The sequence below is a fragment of the Zootoca vivipara genome, chromosome 3 (genome assembly GCF_965207765.1).
Source record: "Zootoca vivipara chromosome 3, rZooViv2.hap1.1, whole genome shotgun sequence".
NCBI lineage: Eukaryota > Metazoa > Chordata > Lepidosauria > Squamata > Lacertidae > Zootoca > Zootoca vivipara.
Genome location: NC_142586.1, coordinates 4,123,150 through 4,146,074, shown reverse-complemented (window position 1 = coordinate 4,146,074; position 22,925 = coordinate 4,123,150). Strand labels below are relative to the sequence as shown.

The 22,925-nt window shown below is 42.9% G+C and overlaps 1 protein-coding gene across 2 annotated transcripts in view; it reads left to right on the top strand.

Moving 5' to 3' along the window:
* Window positions 1-22,167, top strand: part of TNFRSF21 (TNF receptor superfamily member 21) — a 38,569-nt gene extending 16,402 nt beyond the window's left edge. For both annotated transcript variants that reach the window (XM_035110335.3, XM_088667102.1), the window contains exons 4-6: window positions 6,412-6,677; window positions 19,429-19,642; window positions 20,752-22,167. In XM_035110335.3, coding sequence (XP_034966226.1) covers window positions 6,412-6,677; window positions 19,429-19,642; window positions 20,752-20,981 — 710 coding nt within the window. In that variant the 3' untranslated portion in view covers window positions 20,982-22,167. The remainder of the gene's footprint in view (window positions 1-6,411; window positions 6,678-19,428; window positions 19,643-20,751) is intronic.
* The last annotated feature ends 758 nt before the right edge of the window (window positions 22,168-22,925 follow it).

Sequence of the window (22,925 nt, the reverse complement as noted above, 5' to 3'; positions counted from 1 at the left end):
TGTCCACTTGCAGCTTCGCCCCCACCCCTGGCATTAAATGTGAATGGAGAATTCTGCGATCAGAAAGCCAAGGCTCTTCTCTCTGCCTCCAGTTCCTTTTGGCAAATAGCAACACGCAGCTTTTCCAAGTTATTACATGAAAGTGGGGTGCTGACTGCACCTCCCTCAACTTCAAATCCTTCTCCAGAGGCTGTACTCTTTTCTTTTTCTTTTTCAATGAACATAGACTTCACTGTTGTGGTGGAGTGATCTTTTGTGTTGTGTGGCGGAGGAAGGGGTGTGTGCTGGGTGTCATCCCTGAGGGGGGTGGTTGACATCGCCTCAGTGCCCCCCGGGGTGACCGCCGCGGGTGGCTAGCCCCCCCCCCCGGGTGCACAATATGTGCATCACTCCGGGTGCCGGAGCAGCTAGCTCCGCCTCTGGTGGGATTCTGACCACTTGTAATGCATTTTGTGTTGTTATCATTGCAATAAAAAGCATTTGACATTTTAAGAGCATCCCTTCATCTGTATCCACATATCTAGGGGAGGCTCCTTGTTTAACGTGAACTTCCTAGTTCCCGGAATATAGATTTTCAAGCAACTTACAGGGTCTTCACCTGAGTCACCCTGCCAGTGCATTCTTTCTCTGGAATTTGCCGATAGCTGCCTCCAAACTGGCTAATGCTTAATGACGATATAGAGCCTACCTGTTAGCCTTTGCTTGCTTGTTGCCTTACTCCTCCCCAGGAGGTGGTAAACCAAACCGAAGTTAGCAAAACAGGTCCCTGTGGTGCACGCTGCCAGAAAGGGCGGCTTTTCCTAGTTGTTTCAGTCTGTTGCTCTTGATTGATCGCTTTGCCCTTGATTCACCCCTTCTTCTTTTTTAAAATACAAGTACGAATATAGATACAAATAATAAACAAATAATGAACATATAACCATATTTCGCTTCTTGTTTTCTTCTAATTGACTTCCTTCATCCTCAATGTGGGTCTACTTTCATATTTAATAAGCTGTTTCCTTCTCATTTCATTTTTTCCAACTTTTCTTTTCCATTTTAGACTTTTACACCTTAATTTGTTTTGCAAAAGTTAATCAAAACAAGTCCAGGTATTAATTTGAGGGCACTGATTTTTAAGATAATCTTTATATTTCCCCCATTCTTTTGAAATTTTTGTTTAGATTGATCCCTAACTGCACCTGTCATTCTAGCCAACTCAAGGTAATCAAATAATTTTACTGGCCATTCTTTTTTTGTTGGTGCTGACTCATTTTTCCAATTTTTGGCAATTAAGGATTCTTGCCTCTGATGTTGCATACAGGAATATTTTTGTGTTTTCCCTAGGGATATCTGAATCTAATATTCCCAATAGAAAAGCTTCTGTTTTTTTAAACAACAGTTTGTTTAAATATTTTCTTCAACTCTTCATATACCAAATCCCAGAAGCTCTTGATTTTATCACAGGTCCACAACAAGCGTCCCCGCTGCTTGATTGCGCCTCCAATACAATTTAGATTTTGTTTATACTGTACATTTTAAACATTTTGCTTGGTGTTAAACACCATCTATAAAACATCTTTAACAAATTTTCCTTTATCGCCTCACAAGCTGTAAATCTCCAATTCTCTTCCCATAATTTCCACCATAGGTTTGCCTAGGTCCATTGCCCATTTAGTCATTACCTCTTTTACTTGTTCATCCTTTACCTCCCACTCTAGTCAAGTTTCATACATTTTAGAGATTACCTTTGTCTTATTTTGTAATAATTCTTTGTCCAATATTGAAATTTCTCTTGCAAAACCTTTTTTGTTATCTGTTCTGAACACTTCATTTAATTGGTGGTACTGAATCCATCCCTGTTCGGTGATGTTTTACTTCCTCATATTTTTTCAATTTCAATTTGTTATTTTTTTCTTCTAGTAATTAATTTGCCCCTTCTAGGCAGCTATGCAAGTTGAGCCCTGAAGGAGAAAGCTGGACTGGGCAGGGCTGGTGGGGCAATGAGGATGTTTATGTACAGGGGTACACAGGACATGTTTCCCAAGCGCCCCCCCCCAAAAAAGAGGGGGGGGGGCTGAAGCCAGCACAGGAAAGGAGGATGGAATCATGGAAATTAACTGGAAAAGAAAACAGGGAGAGTTTAGATAAAGGAGGAAATTAATTGGAGCACATGTGATTATTATTTTTTAAGTTCCATAACCTTGGTTTAGTTGTAGTTACAGGTAGGTAGCCGTGTTGGTCTGAGTTGAAACAAAACAAAAAAAATTCCTTCAGTAGCACCTTAAAGACCAACTAAGTTTTTATTTTGGTATGAGCTTTCGTGTGCATGCAAGTTGATCTATAAACCTATAATCTCATGGAAAGTAGTAGCATAGAAAATGTTTCTATACTACAAAACGATCATTTTAATTTTTTTCAGAAGTAAGTGCCACCCAGTCTAATGAGACTTGGTTCATGTACGTAAAAATGAAAGCTTGGGATTTGTGACTTTGCCAACTGTTGTGATTTGGGGATAAGGGGAAAGCCGATCTGCAATACCTGTTCAATGAGAAAGGCAGTCTGCAAATACTCAAAACTAGTTTGTAGCTATAAATTGCCTTTGTTCTGCTCCTCTTGGCCCCCTCTCAGTCCTCCTTGCAAGCTCTTCCAGGTGATTTGTGTATATGATGTGGTGATGGATTCTGTCCATGTTTGGGTTATTGTGTGCTGAGCCCAGTTAGCTTTTTGTTAGCGAAAGGCACTCTACGCATGTTCAGAGGTACTGGCTTGCGTTGGGCTGGTGTTAGACTCTGTAGTGAGGAAGTCTCAAGCTCGTTGAAGGCCTAATGTAATATAGTGAATAAGAGCAATTATTTATCAGCTGGCAATCCCCCCGCTTCAAGTCTCAGCACTATTATGAACTCACAAGGTGACTTTATGCAAGCCACAGTCTCACACCCCCTTGATGTGAGAGTCTGCCTAACTCACCAAAGTATTAGTTACAGGTAGGTAGCCGTGTTGGTCTGAGTCGAAACAAAATAAAAAAATTCCTTCAGTAGCACCTTAAAGACCAACTAAGTTTTTATTTTGGTATGAGCTTTCGTGTGCATGCACACTTCATCAGATACCACCAAATACTTACCAAAGTATTGTAAAGATTGCTGTGATACAAGCATCCCCAAACTTCGGCCCTCCAGATGTTTTGGACTACAATTCCCATCTTCCCCAACCACTGGTCCTGTTAGCTAGGGATCATGGGAGTCGTAGGCCAAAACATCTGGAGGGCCGCAGTTTGGGGATGCCTGCTGTGATACATATTCCAGGGAGTTGTTAGACTGCGGAGAAAACAATCATCTTAAAGAGTAGTAGATTTATTGTGGCATAAGTTTATGGACTCGAGCTCACTGCTTGCATCTGCGAGTACTCTGGACTACAAAATATCATGCTGCAATAAATCGGTTTGTTTTCCAATGTCAGAAGATTATTGCAGTCAGTGGAATTCAGTGAGTTTGGCAAGAGTTCCCTTAGGAGATTCTTGCAATACTGTAAGGCAGGCATGTCAAACTTGCGGCCCTCCAGATGTTTTGGACTACAATTCCCACCTTCCCCAACCACTGGTCCTGCTAGCTAGGGATCATGGGAGTTGTAGGCCAAAACATCTGGAGGGCCGCAAGTTTGACATGCCTGCTGTAAGGGAACGCTTCTCAAACCCACTGAATTCCACTGATGGTAGCAGATTGGCAGGGCAAATGGAGGTGGATCACCCCCACTTGATAGAGTCACTGACAAACACAGGATTCCTCAGATCCAAAGAGAGACCCCCCTGCATATATTCTTCCCAAGGATCATGCAATGTTCTACAAGGGTGGTGGGAGGGCAACCCCCCCCCCGGGGACATGGACAAGGCCGTCTGCCTGAGGAAGGGAAGACTGATGAGCCAGACGAGGCTCCAATGGCCTAGGCTGGCTTACTTGATTAAGAACTCCATTCTGAAATCGCAGAGATGCTTTCTGTGCAGCCAGTTTGCAAGGGGGGCAGTTTTCACAGCTGTGTTCTGAGAGACTTGCAGCCAAAATGCCTTATCATGCTGGGACTTCAGCTCTAATGTTGCGTATTGTATTTTTCAACTCTCCATCAGTACTAAACAAGGTACCTGGTCCCTGAGTTTTGTTTTCTTAACAAAGCTGCTCTTTGAATAGAAGGGTCCTTGCTTGTAAAAACAAAAAAGTTTTATTTCCTGATACTAATGAGTTAGCTGTGCAGTCTCTCTGAATCTGGCATCAGCATAAATGCCAGAGTAATTCTGAAATACATTTGAGTTGTAACCAAGTGCTGAAGGTGGAAAGGAAATCATGGCTATCATCTTCAGTCCTCCTCAGTTTAAGATATACTGTATCTTGGTCCTTCGGCTTCAAATGCTTCTATGTGGTGCATGGCTTCCGTGCTCCTGGTGGCAACAAACAAAGTCTCCTTGTCCTTTGCTCCATTCCAAAGGGAAGCAGCCTTGAGAAGCAGAAGCAGGCTGCAATATTTCCAAATAAATCAAAGGTTTATTTTAGATAAAAAAATTGGGAATTGTAAATGAAAAATCAAAATTTGAGATGGAATTGATTCAGAGGAAAGGAAAATATATCTCATGCCTATATGATCTGCTGTTAGAATGGGAGCTTAAGGAAGAACAAACAAAATCAGTCATGATTAAAATGGGCCCAAGATCTCGGATATAATGTCCTAGTAGAACAATGGGAAAGATTGTGGAAGGAGGATATGAAATTTACTGCCTGTTATAACCTAAAAGAGAATATACTAAGGATGATGTACAGGTGGTATGAAACACCAGAGAAACTTGCCAAAATGTATAAAAACGATTCGTCTGTGTGCTGGAGGTTAGTGGAGAAAAGGGATCATATATACACATGTGGTGGAGTTGCCCCACCATTTGTAAGTATTGGAACATGATTTATGAAGAACTTAAAAAACTACTAAAACATACATTTAGAAAAAACCCGGAAGTATTCCTATTAAATATAATACCAGTAGATATAAAACAACAAAAAGGAAATTATTAATGTATGGGATAGTAGCAGCAAGAGTCCTAGTGGCTCCAAATTGGAAATCCAAAAATATACCCAGTATAACAGATTGGCAAATGCTGATGCTAGAATACCTACAGTTGGCAAAAACAACAGCAAGAATAAGAGGACAAACGAGACAAAAGGCACAGGAGGAATGGAGGATGTTTAAATAATATTTATTGAAAAGTGCAATTTCTGAAATCCTAATAGCAGACTTAGGCTGAACCTGATATAAAGTGTAAGAAATGAAATGATATGTAGATATAGTATTCATAAATGTGTGATAAAATAAGAATAACATAAATTACAGAGAGAATAATTGGAAGAGCTGGTTTTTCTTTTTGATGGAATATTTTCTTTTTGTGGTTTATAGTTTTCTTTTCATCTTTTTTCTTCTCTTTTTTGTCTGGCAAGCTTTGTGTGAGTTTTTGTGTTTTTTGTATATTGTGCATGCACTTTTCATTTTTCGCTACCAAGGTTGTATTTTAAAATATTAAAACAATAAAGAATTTATTATATATATATATATATATATATATATATATATATATATATATATATATATATGCAAAAGCAGAAGAAAATTGGCTGGCAGCCTTTGTCAATGAAGACAAATTAAAGAAGCCTTTCCACCACTTAGGGCATATGGGAAAGGGATGTTGAGGCCCAAAGGGTTCCACAGGTTACAAGAGATATTTTCCTCCTGTTCTCTCCTGCTGAACTTCACATAGTGCCTTCTGGGTGTCCGTAGAGCCCTGAGGTTCTGTATGGATAGATAAGTGAGACAGTTTCTATTAAGCTTTCTCCAGAGGTGGCCCAGGTCATCCATCCTTTTCAAATTCCAAAACTCTCCCTATTATTATCCTTTCAGTCATTGGGGAATGTTGCTCCCCATGGGCCCAACTCACCACTGCCAGGCTCCAGGGGATAGAACTTGGGGTTCTAGTAAAACACAAAGTAGATCTTGAAAGTTCAATGTCTGCCCGCCTCTGCAGTATGGGAATTGCAGAAGCACAAGCAATAATACCCATTTTTAAAAACCCTCCAAATTTAGGTGAACCATAGTACCTTAACCCAAGTGGCATCGCCCATAACTGCATGAGGCAATGATCAGGGCTACTTATAGGATCTCCAACTTGGCACATTTTTGGAGGACATAAGGTGGCACCCTCAACTATTAAGAAAGCTAGAGTATTGGTGTTTGCATCTCAGTGAACCTTCTGGTTCAAGAAAAATGTTAACTAGTAGACTACAAAATAGCTTTTGAAATTCCCCTGTGAGGGACCTTGTTGCTTGGTCTGAATATGCAACAATTTGACGCCTGGGAATACTAAGCAAAATTCAATGTTCTTTTGGTTTATCACCCGTCAAACAGGCATTGACATTCTGAAGCTGGTGGCTGCCCAAATTGGAAGCCAGTGGAAGGAGATCTACCAGTTCCTGTGCAATGCAAGCGAGCGGGAGGTGGCTGCTTTCACCAGCAGCTATTCTGCAGACCACGAGAGGGCCTATGCAGCCTTACAGCACTGGACCATCAGGGGCTCTGAAGCCAGCCTTGCCCAGCTGATCAGTGCTCTCCGTCAGCACCGGCGCACGGATGTGGTGGAGAAGATCAGGGGCCTAATGGAAGACACGACACAGGTAAGGTACACATGTAATGCTTGGCTCTGTTAGCTCACGCCCAGCACAATCCTGACCATGTCTGCCCAGGCGTAAGGCCTATCGGATTCAACGGGACTTACTTTCAGGTAAGTGGAATTAGAGCTGCAGCATTAGTGAATTAAGGCTTGGTCCCTGCTGCTGCTGATTTTGAGGCCTACGAACAGCCAGATGGGCGGGGTATAAATATTATTATTATTATTATTATTATTACTCATGGGCATTCATATTTCCTTTTTGCTGGAAATCTTCTCTCTGGAGAAAGACCTGACTAATGCAATATGTGGGTTGTTGGTCCAAGGCCGGAGGCTTTTCTGACAACATTGAGATTTTGTTCTTGTTCCTGTTTTCCCTAGTAAATACACTTTGTGTATCAAATTTTTTTGTGTGTGTTATTGTGTTACTTTCAGTGGGGTAGTTTCCCCCCCAAACAGGGTGCTTTGTGAGTGACGCCTCCTCAAGTCTGTGTTGTCTGAAATTTGCTCTCCTAGGCTTCGTTCTTGTGGCTGCAGGATTCTCAGCTGTAACCTGAGCAGAGTCATCTGTGCACCAAGCTGGGCTTCTGATTCATTGTTTTAAATAATGAATACCTTTGTCTCACCATGTTGTGCGCTGCAGTTCCCGTTCTAATTTTAAGCAGCAGAAAGCTAAGCATTTCCCCCATACCTCTTCTCAACTGTGGCACATACAGCTGTTGTCTCTGTGTTTTGTGCTAGATGAGTTCTTGCATCAAATATTTGTGTCTGGAAGCTTCATGCAACATCACCTTACCTTAAACCATGTCATGAATATAATTCTTTGTTACGTTTCTGTGGGAACTCAAAGGAACTGCAGAATATAGTAGTGGGTGCAGACTTCAACTTGTATCTTAAGAATTCATTCTTTCGTTCATTCATTCAAAGCTTCACAGAACAGCTTACATATCAATGAGATGAAGAAAGCCCCTGCCCTCAGGCTAGCAGTGTGAAAAGACCTAGACACACAAGGAAAATGGACTGCCTTGTGATGTGCTGGGCTGGGCTCTCTTTCCTTGGAGGTGTTTAAGCAGAGGTTGGTTGGCCATCTGTGAGGGAGGGATGCTTTGGCTGAGATTCCTGCATTGGATGACCCTCGCGGTCTCTTCCAACTATGTCCCTGCTATGAAAATGGAATGGGGTAAAACGAGTAAATTTAGACAAATTCTTACTGCTTCTTAGAAAAACCAGATGGATTTGAAACAGATGGTTCACAGTTCAAAGCACAGGGCTTGTTGGGCTCTGCAAGGGAGCCAGAGGTTGCAACATACCCTTACAAGGTGTGGTATTGGCCTTGGCTTTCATTGGTGCTAGACAGGAGCAAATTTCTAGCTTTTCTGGTTGCAAATTATTATGAAGCAGCTTGTTTTGATTGGATTAAAGACTGGATTACTTTAAATAACTCAAAAATCCTAGACCTGGAAGGTTGGAATAACCGCTATGGGTGGCATGCGTACTTGGTGTATGAAAAAGTGGCTGTGCATAAAGACTTCCTGAACCATAGTCAGGAAGTTGCTATATAAAATATGGATAAATAGATGGCTCCTTGAACCTAAGATGCCTAAGTGGGTGTTGCCCATGGAGGCTATGGCAGTGAAAAAAGGAAATACAGAAACAGCATGGCCCACATACCAACAACTATTAAGGGAAGGAGATGGTGATATAAAACTAAAATCCTATGAGGAGATTAGCAATTATTGCAATAGTTGGTTACAATACCATCAAATAGCACATATATTTAACCAGGATAGAAAGAAAGGTTTTGAACAAAAAGTATCAAAACTACAAAAGGTATCAAAACTACAAAATGAATTATTCAACCTAGGAAGAAGACCATCTCTAGGATGTACAATCTGTTGTTATAGTGGGAGCAGAAGGATGAAACCACCAAAGAAATAAGGATAAAATGGGCGAAGGACTTTGGCCATACAATACAAATGGAAAGCTGGGGAAGGTTTGGAAGGTTGATACGAACTCCACGGCCTGTTATGTGATAAAAGAGAATATGATGGATATGTTTTATCATTGGTATCTCAACCCGAAAAAAATGGCTAAGATTGATAAAAAAGCAATCAAATATATGCTGGAGATGCAAGAGGGAGGGAGGAACTTTTTTATCATACATGGTGGGGATGCAAAATTATATAAAGATTCTGGAATGAGGTATATGAGGAGCTGAAAAAATTAAGACTTTGTTTACCAAAAAACCAGAGGCTTTTTGTTAGGATTAATAGCCAATGGCATCCTCAGAGACAAGAGAATTTTATTCCTTTACGTGACTGCAGCGGCCAGAATATTGATTGCAAAGAACTGGAAGGGGGAGAAAATCCCATCAGTGTTAGAATGGCAAAATAAATTCTGCGAGTTTGTAGAAATGGCAAAATTGATGGCAATTATTAGAAGCCATACAAATCAGAAAATAATCAAAAAAATGGGATGGAGTGAAGGAATACATGAAAAAATATTGTTCCGGAATTGAAATAATAATAGATAATGTGTAAAACACACAGGGGTAAATAAGAAAAGAATAATAGAATTAACTGGACAATTACAAATAGTAATAACACAACAAGATGAAAGAAGTAAAATTCTGAGATCACACACGGGGGAGTGGGGGGTTTGTGGGGATTTATATTATCTAAAATATAAATTTTCTGTGTTGCATTTATATATAGCAAAGAGACGTTTAGTGTATTGATGCATATTTTTATTTTAAGGTAGGCAATTTATGTAATAGATCAATGTTAGAAAATGAATTCAATGTCTGTATTTTTGAATTTGAAGTTTGTACAGTGATACCTCGCTAGACGAACGCCTCGCACAAAGAAAAACTCGCATGACGAAAGCGTTTGCAAGTTTTTTAGAGACTCTCAAGACGAAGTTTCCTATGGCTGTGCTTTGCAAGACGAAGCAGGGCAGGCACACGAACGGTTCCGGTTTCCGCCGGCAGGAATGGCGGACCTGTTTTCCATCCCTCTGACCTTCGTAAGGAATTTGGCGGTTGCTAGGGGAGTAAATGGCAACCCCCTACCCTCTCCGGGGGTTACGGAGAGGGGCCGCTGGCCCGCGATGCCCCCAGACCCACTCCGACTGTTTTTGGAGTGGGGGGAGCTTGGGCTGAAAAGCACTTACGAGGGCCAGGACTCCCGGACGCTAATCTGCATGGCGGGGATTTCCATGGTTAAAGAAGATAATTAGGCTTAAATCTATGGACATACTTCAGAAGGAGGGGAAGAAGCGCTGTTTACTGCTGAGAAATTTATGCTGCTGAGGGAGAGGAGTCAAAGGCTGTATTTCATCTGGAAGAAGGATTGATGGGGACGGAGCGATAAGGGAAGTGAGATTTTTTTTATTTTTCTTCATATGAGTTACTTCGTACCTTCCCAGACGCGATGTCCTGGCTTGTTTGGAGTGAAAGAGAAGCAAAAGACTGTGTGAGTTGAACTTTATAAACTGTTGTTACTGAGCATATTTTTTAAAGATGTGGAGTTGCCGATGAGAAAAGCCCCCCCGGAAGGAGTGCCTGGACGCGTTCGGAGGATTTATGAGCTGTGACGCACTTTGAATGGGAGCAGCGACCTGAAGCTAAGTTCAGCTATAGGGCAAGGAGATCCATTAATTTACCAAGAGTCTATGGTTTGATGTTTGGGTCTTCTGCCTGGAAAGGCTGTAAATTTTATAAAGATCGTTAATCTGCATGGTTATGAGAGAAAACGAAAGTGATTTGAGCTTTTTAAGATGGCGCTGCTTCGTGTTGACGCAACAGGGAGCTCCAGACTAAGAAGATTTATGGGGAGGCTGGACTGATTAACCCACACAGGAGAAAGAACATCTGTGAAACCTTGTTTGATATTTATCTCAGCAGCTGGGAAACAATCGGTTGAAAGTGGAAAACATCTATATGACTGTAAGGGAAAGATCTGGAGTATTATGAACTTGGAGAGACGATTTGAACTTTAGAAAAAAGACGGCAGTGGACGGTTGCGAGGAATCCCCAATTTCTTGAAGCATGGGAACCCCCCCAAAAAATTTTTTAGATGATTTGGCATAACATTCGGTTTGATTGATATATATGTGTATAATTTGAAATAATGAATGTGATATAATTGGTTTTAATTGGAAAATTAATAAAAATATATTTTTTTTAAAAAAGAAAGCGTTTTGCAAGTTTTTTAGAGACTCTCAAGACGAAGTTTCCTATGGCTGTGCTTCGCAAGACGAAGCAGGGCAGGCACACGAACGGGAGAGTGGCCGTCTGGTTGAGCGTGCAAACGGCTGCTGGGGAAGGAGGGAGGGAGCCTCTCCCTGGCCCCCCTCCTGCTTCCCCCTCCCCTTAAAATATGAAAAACTTCTGGCCGTGTCGGGTGAGTCGGCACCTTTTTTTGCGCTCCCCCCCATAGGAACGCATGATGCATTCCTATGGGAAACCGTGCTTCGCAACACAAAATTATCGCAACACAAAACGACTCGTGGAACGAATTATGTCTTGCGAGGTACCACTGTATTATGGGTCCCCCCCCCCCCCCCCGGTTTTGAAATAAATATTTAAAAAAGAAGAAGTCGTCATCATCATCGTCTGATCTGGATTTTTCATTCCATTGTCCCAGTGCACAATCCTGGACAACGTTCATTTGAGTCCTCTGGTTTGGCATGTTTAAAAACCACTTGGTGCAGTACATGGGAACAGGGGAAGCTGCCTTTTGCTGAGCTCGGCTGCTGGTTCATCTCTAGCTCAATATTAGGCTGGCATCAGCTCTCCAGGGTTTTGGAGGGGATAATCCCAGCCCTGCCAAGAGGGACCTTCTTCTGCATGCCGAGCAGGTGCTCTGCTGCTGAGCTACAGCCCTTCCTTCTCCATAGCTGCAGTTTGTCCAAGAACATCAAGTGTGTACAGCACTGACTGAGTCTTTGGCAGAAAGCCAACAGTGTTTCATAACAGCCTCCGAGTGTTTTGCTTACAGTACATGTACAGTCAGCAGATTTGCATGACATTTTTTCTGCATAAATTGGGCTTCTAAAAACTATTATTGCATGAATGCCATAAAACTGAAGGAAAGGAAAGCAGTCCCCTGGAGTGTATCAGGCTGGCTGGCAGGCTAGGTGGCTCTTTGTGTTCCCAGACCCTTGTCCCCATCGCCAGGACGGGTTCAAATAGACTAATACTCCCTAATTCTTCCCCTCTCTTTTAAACGGACATAAGTCGTGGAATATTGGTACTGTCAGGTTGTGTATCTGGGAGGAGGGGGAAAGGGCCCTCAGTATGCAGAAATGACTGGCTTGTTTTGGGTGGTCTTGTTTTGCTTCCCAACCACCAAAGTTTGGTATTAGAGCAGTGATGGGCAACCTTTTGAGCTTGGTGTGTCAAAATTCGCCAAAAAACCAAGCATAACTCGGGTGGTGTGTCACTTCGAGAAAAAAACCATAATTTCGCAGGTAAGGAACCAATTGTGGCGTGTTCCCTCAGCCGCCTCCTCCTCTTCCCTCTCCTTGGGATTCTTTTGGGCAGCCACTGCTGCCACCCCTAATCTCTGATTTGCCTGGGGAGCTTGTGGCCAGGGCTGCTGCAACAAATAGCTGTGGCTAGTCTCCTGTAGTTCCAGAGAAGGGAGGCCTTCCTCTGTCTATAATGTATAACAGGCATCCCCAAACTTCGGCCCTCCAGATGTTTTGGACTACAATTCCCATCTTCCCCGACCACTGGTCCTGTTAGCTAGGGATCATGGGAGTTGTAGGCCAAAACATCTGGAGGGCTGCAGTTTGGGGATGCCTGATGTATAATGTCAAGGCCCCCTGGAACCTGGAACCTACCCGGAAGGTTGGTCATAAGGAACTGAAATATGTATCTGGACCTCTTGTTCATTTTTCCTTGTTGCTTTCCCTGCAGAAGGGTATCCTGGCCATTTGGTTGATAGAAGTCCAGCAAAATTGGTGGAACTCTTTATGTGATGATGCATGTGTTAGCAAAGCATGTTTGTGTTGGCAAAATAGTTATGCCTCTAAAGATTTGCAGCACAGTTTTATTTATCTTAGCAATAGCAGAGTTAAGAATGTCCTCGTTTCTCCCCATAAAATGAGTGGGAACTAAGTGTACTCCATCTCTGCCAGATTCTGCTCTTAGTTCCTTTCCTTTGTGCATTCTGGAGATTCTGTTTGTCTGTCACACTAGAAGAATCCCTTTAGGTAATTAATATCATACTACTGTACCTTCAAAAGGAAGTGGTGCAATGATCAGAAGAGAAAGGAAACCAGCTAAGTAGGAGAACAAGATGCCCGAGAAAATATATATGATCTTGCAGGACTATGTCGCTTTCATGTAAGTTCTCAAGCAGCAGCAGCAGCAGCAGCAAAAAATTGGACATGTTGTTCTTGGGCAGCTGTGACAGCTGGGAAGTTGAAAGGGTTTTTTTTGTTTTTTTTTACAGCTCTGCATTCATCCCTTACTAGCAGAGCAAGTTGTGGCTTATGCTAGAAAGTAATGGAATTGGGTCATTAATCTCTTTAGTAAGCTGTACTTAAGTCTTTTCAGTCACTTCCACACACATCTTAATAGCTTTAGGGAAGTACAGCAAGGTCTTACCTTTGTAAGCTCACCACAAAAAGTGAACCCATGGAAAGTGTCCATTTGGTTATGATAACTTCAGATACAGTGGTACCTCTACTTACAAATAACTCTACTTACGAATTTTTCTACCTACAAATACTGGCAAATATGGAGCACTTTCCCTTTTATTTTTCAGTGTTATTGGAACCCAGAGAATTCCTGCTTACAGAATCTGCATCTGTATAGCTTGGCTGTAGAAAAATGTTTCCTTCAAAGACAAAGTGCTCTTCAGATTTGAGGTTCATTTTACAATGAGCACAGTTGCATTGGCTCTTCAGACAGCATCTCTAGCCATGCTTGTTCTCAGAGGCACCAATGATGAAATGTAGGTTAAAGCAGGATTAGCCTTCTAGACTGCTGTGAAATCTGGATCACCAAAGGCAGCACAACCTCGCAAGTAGCCGCTGGTTGTGTGTGTGTGTGGCGCAGTGGTGCTGGTGGGATTTAGCAGCCAGCAGGTGCAATTTTGGATATCTGTAATGCAAAGTGACCATTGCATGACTGAGTTCTGATTGTTTAGCCTAAAGACTGCCTAGAAAGAGACACACAGAGTCTGGAGAGCCCTGGTGGATTATTCTGGCTTCATGGAAATATTTTATTAGCAGTCATGGGAGCTAATTGCCTTGAGTAACTGAGGGTAACAGTATCTGCTCTCCTGTGCATCCTCTTCTGTCCTCCTATGACCCCTTTTCATTTCCCATTTCCTTCTGTCTCCTTTAACAGAACTGCTCCTGACACAAGCCCAGTCAGCTGCATTGCTTTCCACAGAGTCAACCATTTCTTTGGGAAGGACCAGGAAGCCAACCCGGTTCTACTCTGGGGCCCAGATGCTCCGTGCTGCAATTTATTTTAGGGAAGCCACAGTGCTGAGAAGCAGTTTAGAAACCTGCTTCTGAGCCCAGTGGAGATTGGGCCGACTGCTTGAATGAATGTGTTTTTATTGTTGTTAAACCTACTCAGTTTAACAGCAATGACTGATTGTGAAATATATACTGATTTTGCATTTTGTGTTTTGGCCTTTTTACTGGTGGTTAGCAATATTAAGGATCACCCAAGAGTCTTGGGTCAAAAATCTCTCTTGACTTAAACTGCCAGGAATGCCACAGCTATGAATGTTGGGTTGACCAAAAAAGTAGCAAGCTATCTCTAGTTCAGTGATGGGCAACCTTTTGAGCTTGGTGTGTCAATATTTGCCAAAAAACCGAGCATAACTCAGGTGGTGTGTCACTTCGAGAGAAAAAAAATAATTTCGCGATATTTATAGTTTAAATAACAAAAATGTATAATTGTAATATATAACTGTATTTAATAAACCAAAAACTAATTATTTAACCAAACCAAACCCCTTATTTATCACAAAGTGCCCAGAGTTGTTGAGCTTTTTGGGGGGAGCTGCTGACCAAAGTTTGGGAGGTGAATGATGAATGATGAATAATACTTTCACTGGAACTAACACACAGCTGACATAGTCTGCCAAAGCGCAAAAAAACCCCCAGCACAGAATGGGTTAAAAAATGAACACTGTTACACCCAATCATCGTCTGCCAAAGAGCCAGAAAAAACAGCACAGAAAGGGTTAAAAACCAATCTCTGGCTACCAGCAGCAGCAACAACAACAACAAAAAAAGGATCCGGGTTTTAACAGCGAAGACAAGATGTAGCATGAGGAGGAGCGGGAGAACAAATGGAGGGAAAGAAACAACAGCGCGAATGGGCCGATGGGGCGTGTGCCAGCAGTGAGGGCTCTGCGTGTCACGTCTGACACGCGTGTCATAGGTTCGCCATCACTGCTCTAGTTAGTGAAGCAATAAGTATTTGGATGTTTGCAAGACCTAGCACTCTTGATGGAATGCTTGCCAGCTGGAGGGAGGCAAGCAAGTCCTGTGCTCACCTTGGTCCAGTGAGTCCCACCACTGAAAGGCCCTTCTTCTGACTCTGGGGAATGGAAAGGAGGCAGGCAGATACTTCCTGAGCCCAAGTAGAGCAGAGTTTTCTTCTGGGGATGCGACCTGGGGCTCAAATGTCATGGATAATGTTAATTTCCACCTGGGGCTCTGTGACTAGTGGTCCCAGCAGGAAAAGGCACTCCTCCAGTATCTGCTGAGGAGCACCTGCTTCTCTCTTCCCTGCCCCGTGTCAGTTCCTGGACCTTAGGGACGGGACAGTGGTACCTTGGGTTACAGACTCCGCTAACCCGGAAGTAGTACCTCGGGTTAAGAACTTTACCTCAGGATGAGAACAGAAATCGTGCGCTGGCAGCAGCGGGAGGCCCCTTTTGGGGTGAGCAGTTTAGTTGGTTGTGCATTCCTATTTCCAGCAAGGAAGGCAGTAGCTAATGGGCGGAAATGCATTTTTAAGGCTTTGATCATGATTGAGCCTGAGCAAGTGGCTTTTCTTCTTGGTTTAATACAATTCTAGTTCCTATTAATTCTCTTTCCTTCAAATATATGCACAGGCCATAGCTCAGAAGTGAAGCACATATCTGGTGCCAACATCCATTGTCCCCAACACCTTCCATTAAAAACATCACCGGTCGCATGGCTGGAGGTACATGTAGCCACAGGAGCATTTTAGCCTCTGCCTTTGGCATTGTCTCTGAGCATGGCTTCTCTCTCACACAGTGGTCTGTATTCTGTAACAGGCAAAGAGATTATAGCCTAGCACATTCTTTAACAAGCTAATTTCCCACCCGGAAAGGGAATACCCTTCCACCTCATTCTGCTGCCTCTGTAGACCTAGCCTCCATTACATGTGCTCCAGCACAAAACCATGCGCAAGGACGCTCATTCAAAGGGGGAAGAAGAGAAGAGGACGGAGCTACCAATCATCTAAGCTACCAAATATCAAAGCCCAAACAGCTGCTGTGTAGGAAATTTGTTGCTACTTCCCTCTTTTTGCATGTGGGACCTGCACGTGCTCAGCTGAGTTCACTTGAGTTCTAAGACATTTTTATATGAATGCTGCTTTGTTCAAATTGTGAATTGAATTGGCTAGCTGAGCGCACTCTGTGTGTGCATGTGTTTATTCTTCTTTTTGTTCTTGGGAACCCTCCCCCCTTTAAAGCAAGGCTCTGTGAGGTAGTCAGCGTTCAGCCCTGGCTGCAATAGACTTGCTCTTGATTTCAGAGCGTTAGGTAGGTTGCTGGCATTCACAGGGGATCCTAAGAGGCTCTTTGCCCATCTAGGGGTTAAATAATTCAAAGTTTTGCTTACCTCCCCTACTTTTACTGTGTCCACTTCTTTAAAATTCACTTAAAAGTATATTTCTTTAAAAGCAAGGATGTGGTTTGTTCATTAACACTTCTGTTGAGTTTGCTTGGAAGAATTCCAAGAAGCACCGGATTCTGAGAGCAGATTTGAATCCCAGCACCTCTGTGAGAGGCTCTGCTGAGGGTTGGGGGGGGGTGTTTTCTTCTGTGTTGAGCCAGGTGGAAGGAAGCAGCAGGATGGCGCCAGGTAGCCACCCCCCAGCCATGTGCAAAGTGCACACGTGCCTGCCTCCCAATTTCCACCCATAGGGTGCAAGTGTCTCTAAGCAGGAGGGACTTCATTCGGGTTGCAGAGGATCATAGAGATTCCTGGAGGAGGAGAGGTCTATGGATGGCTGCAATGGATCTGCCCTGCCTCTGCAGAAGGATGCAGCTGTGCTTCTGAAGACCAGCTTCAGGGAACTGCAGGAAGGGAGAGTGTTGTGCTCCAATCCTGCTTTCTGCTTTCTGACAGGCAACTTCAGCCACTGTGAGAGAGAGCAAGATGCTGGGCTGGATGGTTCCTTTGTTGGGCATTCACACCAACCGAGTGTCAGCAGCAGCAGGGACAATGAAGTAACAAACTTGTCCACAGTATCTTTGCTTGCTTTTTATTTTTTGAATATATACAATACATACAATACACCCCTCTTAGCACCATTCCTCTATACCTCACGCTACACAAACCCATGAAACATTTGGGTAACTTAATACAGTTTTCAAAATAATCAATTACCCAATCACCTTTCCACATTCAGTGCAGCAAGGAAACTCCGCCTCCAATTATTCAAATTATCAAAAGTTCACAGGTGTGCTATCATTCGGATCAGGGCTACAAACACACATCTCTGAGTAGCACCATTGACCAATGATGCGTAGCAGGAACATCCAGCATTTTCTGTGCATGTTTAAGGTGCATAGCTGTTGGCAAAGCCTTTGTGAAAACATCAGCTATTTGCTCTAGTCCAGCTATGTATTCAAAAGTAACCATTTTTCATTAATCATTTGTTTTGCAAACTCCAAACGTAACCGTAACATTCTGGTACGTTGGGTATTGCCTTCTGATGTCAAAATGGCTATTCCACTTTGGGAATCAATGTGCACGGGCATTGATAATGTTACTTTTAGGGCTTCCGGTTCAGCGCCAGCGCCGTCCGGTGGGGTCTGTCTCGAGCTCCGAGGCAGCCCGTCTTTGCGAAGGCGGAGATTGGGTACTTCATTGTCCCTGCTGCTGCTGACACTCGGTTGGTGTGAATGCCCAACAAAGGAACCATCCAGCCCAGCATCTTGCTCTCTCTCACAGTGGCTGAAGTTGCCTGTCAGAAAGCAGAAAGCAGGATTGGAGCACAACACTCTCCCTTCCTGCAGTTCCCTGAAGCTGGTCTTCAGAAGATTAATTGGCTAAATGGACAATTTTAAATTAAATGAGATTAGAATGGTTGGTAAATAATGAAAACTGTAAAGATGGATCTGGCAAATGAAAATCAACAAAGGGGGGGGGGTCTGGGGAAGCCCAAGAGATAATGTTTAGGAAATTAGAGAAGGTTTAAATTTTTGATGTTGTGTGTTTTGTTTTTATTTTTATCATACTTTTTATGCTGTGGTTTTCCCCCCTGTTTTTTGTCATTATTTTTGTTTTATTTTTTCTTCTATCGTTTTTGAACGCTAAAGTTGGATAATAGCTGGGTGGATATTCGCCTGTTCCTATCCTTGCCATCCTGGGACCTCTTGGTGGCAGGGGGAGGCTCTGGGGGGAAGGGGGTAGGGGGGTAGAGACCCAACTATAAAATGAACCACATTCGATTGCCTACCTTTCAGGGGATTCTCTTGTGGGAAGAGAGGGCTCTTGGAGGGGGGGTAGGAGAATGTGAAAAATATGTTATGTATGTGTATGGTTTTTGTTATTATGTAAAATCTTACTATGTAAAATCAATAAAAATTAATTTAAAAAAAAGATAATGTTACTTTTATTTTTAGATCTGCAAACAACTGCAAAAACCATTCAATGTCTCTGATGACTTCAGAACACGCACAACGTTCACTTTCTGTGGTTGACAGACAAATTATGTGCTGCCTGTGTGTTCTCCATTCAAATGGGCTGGACACACCTTTATATTTGAAATGTTTATACGCATGAGATGCGTCACAAAAAATATTGAACCCTGTGTCATTATGTGCCTTAAAAAGTAGCCTGTAATGCAGCTGTGAAAGTTAGACTGCGGGGGTGGGTGCAGAATATGACCTGGCCCTCCAGGCCAGAAAGGTTCTCCACTTCTGCTCAAAACCAGCATTTATTGGCCTGTGATTTTAAACTTGAGTGAGTGAGAACCTGCGCTGACTCATCTTGTGTGTGTGCTCTGAAGTCAGCCCTGTTGCTGTAACTGCTTCATCATGAAGATCAATCATTGCATTTTTTCTGCCCCTGAATGAACACAGGAAAGATTGCCAATGTCCTGCTCCTTTTATTGGCCCCACACTCAGTTGTGGAGTGGGGAATTTCTTTAGCTAATAAGCTTTTCAAAGAGAAAAACAGCTACCAGATTTTTAGAAGACATCTGAAGGCAGCCCTGTTTAGGGAGGCTTTTAATGTTTAATTGATTGTTTTATTTCATTTTTCTGTTGGAAGCCGCCCAGAGTGACTGGGGAAACCCAGCCATATGGGTGGGGTATAAATTATTATTATTATTATTATTATTATTATTATTCATGTTAATGCCGAATAATTCTCTGCAAGTGGGTTGTTTTCAGTTCCCCTAGAAGTGGATTGGCTGACCGTTCTTCTCAGCCCTGCAGGGTGTGACCTCTTGTACTGCAGAGATGTAATACTGCTGACTCCTCATGTTCGATGCATTTTGCGTCCTTATCTTTCAGCTTGAAGTTGACAAATCGGCTCTTCCTGCAAATCCTGCTCCTTTAAGTCCTAGCCCAGCTCCAAAGCCAGATGAAGCCATTATCCCCGTGGATCCATCTCCCTTGGAGAAGAACAAGTGCTTTTTTGTGGATGAGTCAGAACCACTTCTGCGGTGTGATTCAACTTCCAGTGGCTGCTCTGCTCTGAGCCGAACAGGCTCCTTTATTACCAAAGGTACTGAATTTTGCCAGTCTGAAATCTCGTCTTATGCTTGTAGTGTTTTTTGTTAGACTTCAAAGTAAATGGAACAACAGTAATGTATTAGGAATGCAGACTTAGATTTTGTTGCCCAAAATACAGCAGTCTGTGTTTCTAAACATTTCTTTTGATGATTATCACCCATAAGGCAAGTTATCTACAAAGCAGCTTTGTTGTTGATTTTATGCCATGCCAAACATTTTAAAATAACTGCAATTGTTAGTCCCATTTTTTCCTGTCATTGCTCAAGGTGCCAAGGGAACATACACAATTCCCTCCCACTACTTTATCCTAACAAACCTGTATGGCCCAGGTGGGTCATCTGGGGTACCATTTTCCGTAGGCCAGGCAAGAGGATGCTGAGCTACCATGATAGAGGGGTTTGGAAGAACCTTAGCCACAAAAATGCTGGAATCTGAGCTGAAAGGAAAACATGGTAGAAATAAGAAGCTCAGGGTCTTGCAAAAAGGCCCTTAAGTTGGCAGGAAGCAGGATTCTACATGAACCAGATATGGATGGATGAATGAGCAGCATTTGCCTAGCAAGTTTAGGGATGGGGTGGTGCTGGTGTGGTGCTGCAAGAGTGCAGATTTCCCTGTTGGGTTGGATCCAGACTTACAGATCAGTGCAAACCCTTGTTATTCCAGGCTGGAGGGGTTTGGCACAAAGTCTTTCCATTCAGTTCTGCTTGGTTGTGCTCTTGGAGGTTTTACTATTTCATCCTTAGCCTCTGTTAGGTACTTGCAGCTATCAGGCTGCCCTTAGGACTCTGGGATAAGCAAGAAGTGGGTGGTCTCCATTTTTCAAAACATTAAGCTCACCTGTTGCTGCACTCTCTGTTACACAAAGATTTCTGGTTAGGCAGAAAGCAGTGGTAAAGCGAAATATGGCAGTTTTTATAGTATAGAAAATTTCCTTTGATTAAAGAGTGTCTGCTCTAAGCACGTTGAGAGCCTGGATCCAATCTCAGGAGTGTAACTTGGCTCTGTGTTGAGGCTCCAATTTGCAGTTGCAGAGGTGGCCGTGGCCGAGGGACTTCTGGCAAATCCTGGGTTAATAGCAGGACGTGCTCTTTCTTTCCACAGAAAAGAAGGACACTGTGCTGCGCCAGGTGCGCTTGGACCCCTGTGACCTGCAGCCCATCTTTGACGACATGCTTCACATATTGAACCCGGAAGAGCTGCATGCCATTGAAGAGATCCCACAGGCAGAAGATAAGCTGGACAGGCTTTTCGAAATTGCTGGTGTCAAGAGCCAGGAAGCAAGCCAGACTCTCCTGGATTCGGTTTATAGCCACCTGCCTGATTTGCTCTAGTCTCACCAAATGATTGCACGCTGCACACATATTCTGGCTGCTACTTGCGCTCGCTTGGCGCCTGTTAAAGACCACATGCCGGCAGGATATTTTGTAGAACTTGTGGCCAGTATTTTCTTCTAGGTTTGCTTTTTCTTCCTTGCCGGAGGAGGGAGGAGCAATGAGCACCCTTTCATGTTTATTATCTGAATTAAAAGGTCTTGTTTTCCCCTCTTAATTACAACATTTTAACCTGTCGTTCTAACGACTTAAAAACAACAACCACAGATAATCTTTTCAATTTTATCTGTTGAATTTGGACCGGCTTCATCTACTTCTAATCTCATCATCAATTGGGGTGATTTTTGTTCTGCTTTTGATGTTGTATGTGTGGTTTTTTTTTTTAACTCCAACTTGAAATATACATATATATATTTTTTCTCATGGCAGGTATTTTTAATTCTCGGTTACTGCCCTGCTCATAACTGGAGACTTGTGTGAAAAACGGTTGTCAGTTTGATCAGCTTTTCTTAAGATGATATAAAGAAAAAGCACCTATACTGCTGGATGATTCCAATTGTTGATGTTTTACGAGCGCCTTTTATGGTTTCCACGTGGACAAAGCAGATATTGGTGGGTGACTCCTCCAAAACATGTTACATGTAACTTATCCAGCCTTCAAGATAATGACATTTTGGCCTACAGATGAATGTAATTTTGTCCACTCAACTCAAGAGGAGTACTTTGCCTTGCCATTTTAGGATTTCAGTGGGCTTGGTAATTTGGGTCATTTTTGGAGTAGCACCTGGAGCTGGACTCTGGAAGGTAAACAAGAACCCTGGCAGTGCCACATTTCTCATTCTACAAGACTTATTGATTTGTGCTTCAATTTTTTGTCTTTGTGTGTGTGTGTTTTTTTAAATCAATATATACGGATGTGGCCAATAGGTTTCAAATACCTCACTTGGTCTTTGCATTCCCCCCCTCCACACAGACATCACTTTTTATTAAAAATGCTGCATTGTAAGAAATAGGCCTCTATTATATTTGCAACTACTATGCCAGTAATAAACCAGTCCATCGGAATGCTCACTTTGGAGAGGATATTGCAAGGTAGAATGTCCTACCTTCAAGGAGAGGATGACATTGAAAGAAAATTTGCCTTCTGGTACACTAATTTATTAATAAATAGGTGTTTGCTATGTGATGATGTTTCTGTCTTAACCGCCATCCTTGTTGGATACCTTGAAAACAGAGTTCTCAATGTAGTGGCTGGGATTTGAATGAGTAAGTGTCCTGTTTCTCTCCCCCCCCCCAACTTGTCCAGTCTTGAGACTGCAATCCTGTACTCACTTACCTAGGAGCAAGTCCCATTGAGCTCAGAGAGACTTACTTCTGGGTAGATATGCATAAGATTGCATGTGGCTGGGTCAGTAATGAATCCACACAAGACAGAGAGGTGGGGGTTGTAGTAAAAAGACTGGAATTAACTTGGATTTCCTGATTTTACCTCCCACAAAATGGCATCTTAAATAAACGTAGGAACATGATGGTGGCAGTTCATTGTGCAGTAAGCCCCACTGAGCATGGTGTAACCCATTCTGAATGAAAATGTTTACAAAAATAATGAAAATGGATGCTTTAAATCATGATGGCCCAACTTTTCATAGCAAGTGGGCGGCAAGAGTACTTTGACGCAGAACCCATAGGCCAAAATTTGACAACCCTTCCACCAGCCCTCGTGCTGCCTTCCCAGAGCTGGCTAAGCAAGGCTTTGAGAAGGAGGTGTGAGGCTCTGGCAGAGTCCTGGGTCTCTCTCACCTCCTCCTCACAGCTGGGATAGTGCTAACTAGGCTTTGGGAAGGAGGCAGGGGGACTCCAGGACCCTGTCCGAGACACCTCCTTCCCCAAGTCCAGCATCGCCTGATCTGCTTTGGGGAAGCCAGGGTGGGGGGCAAATGTTGC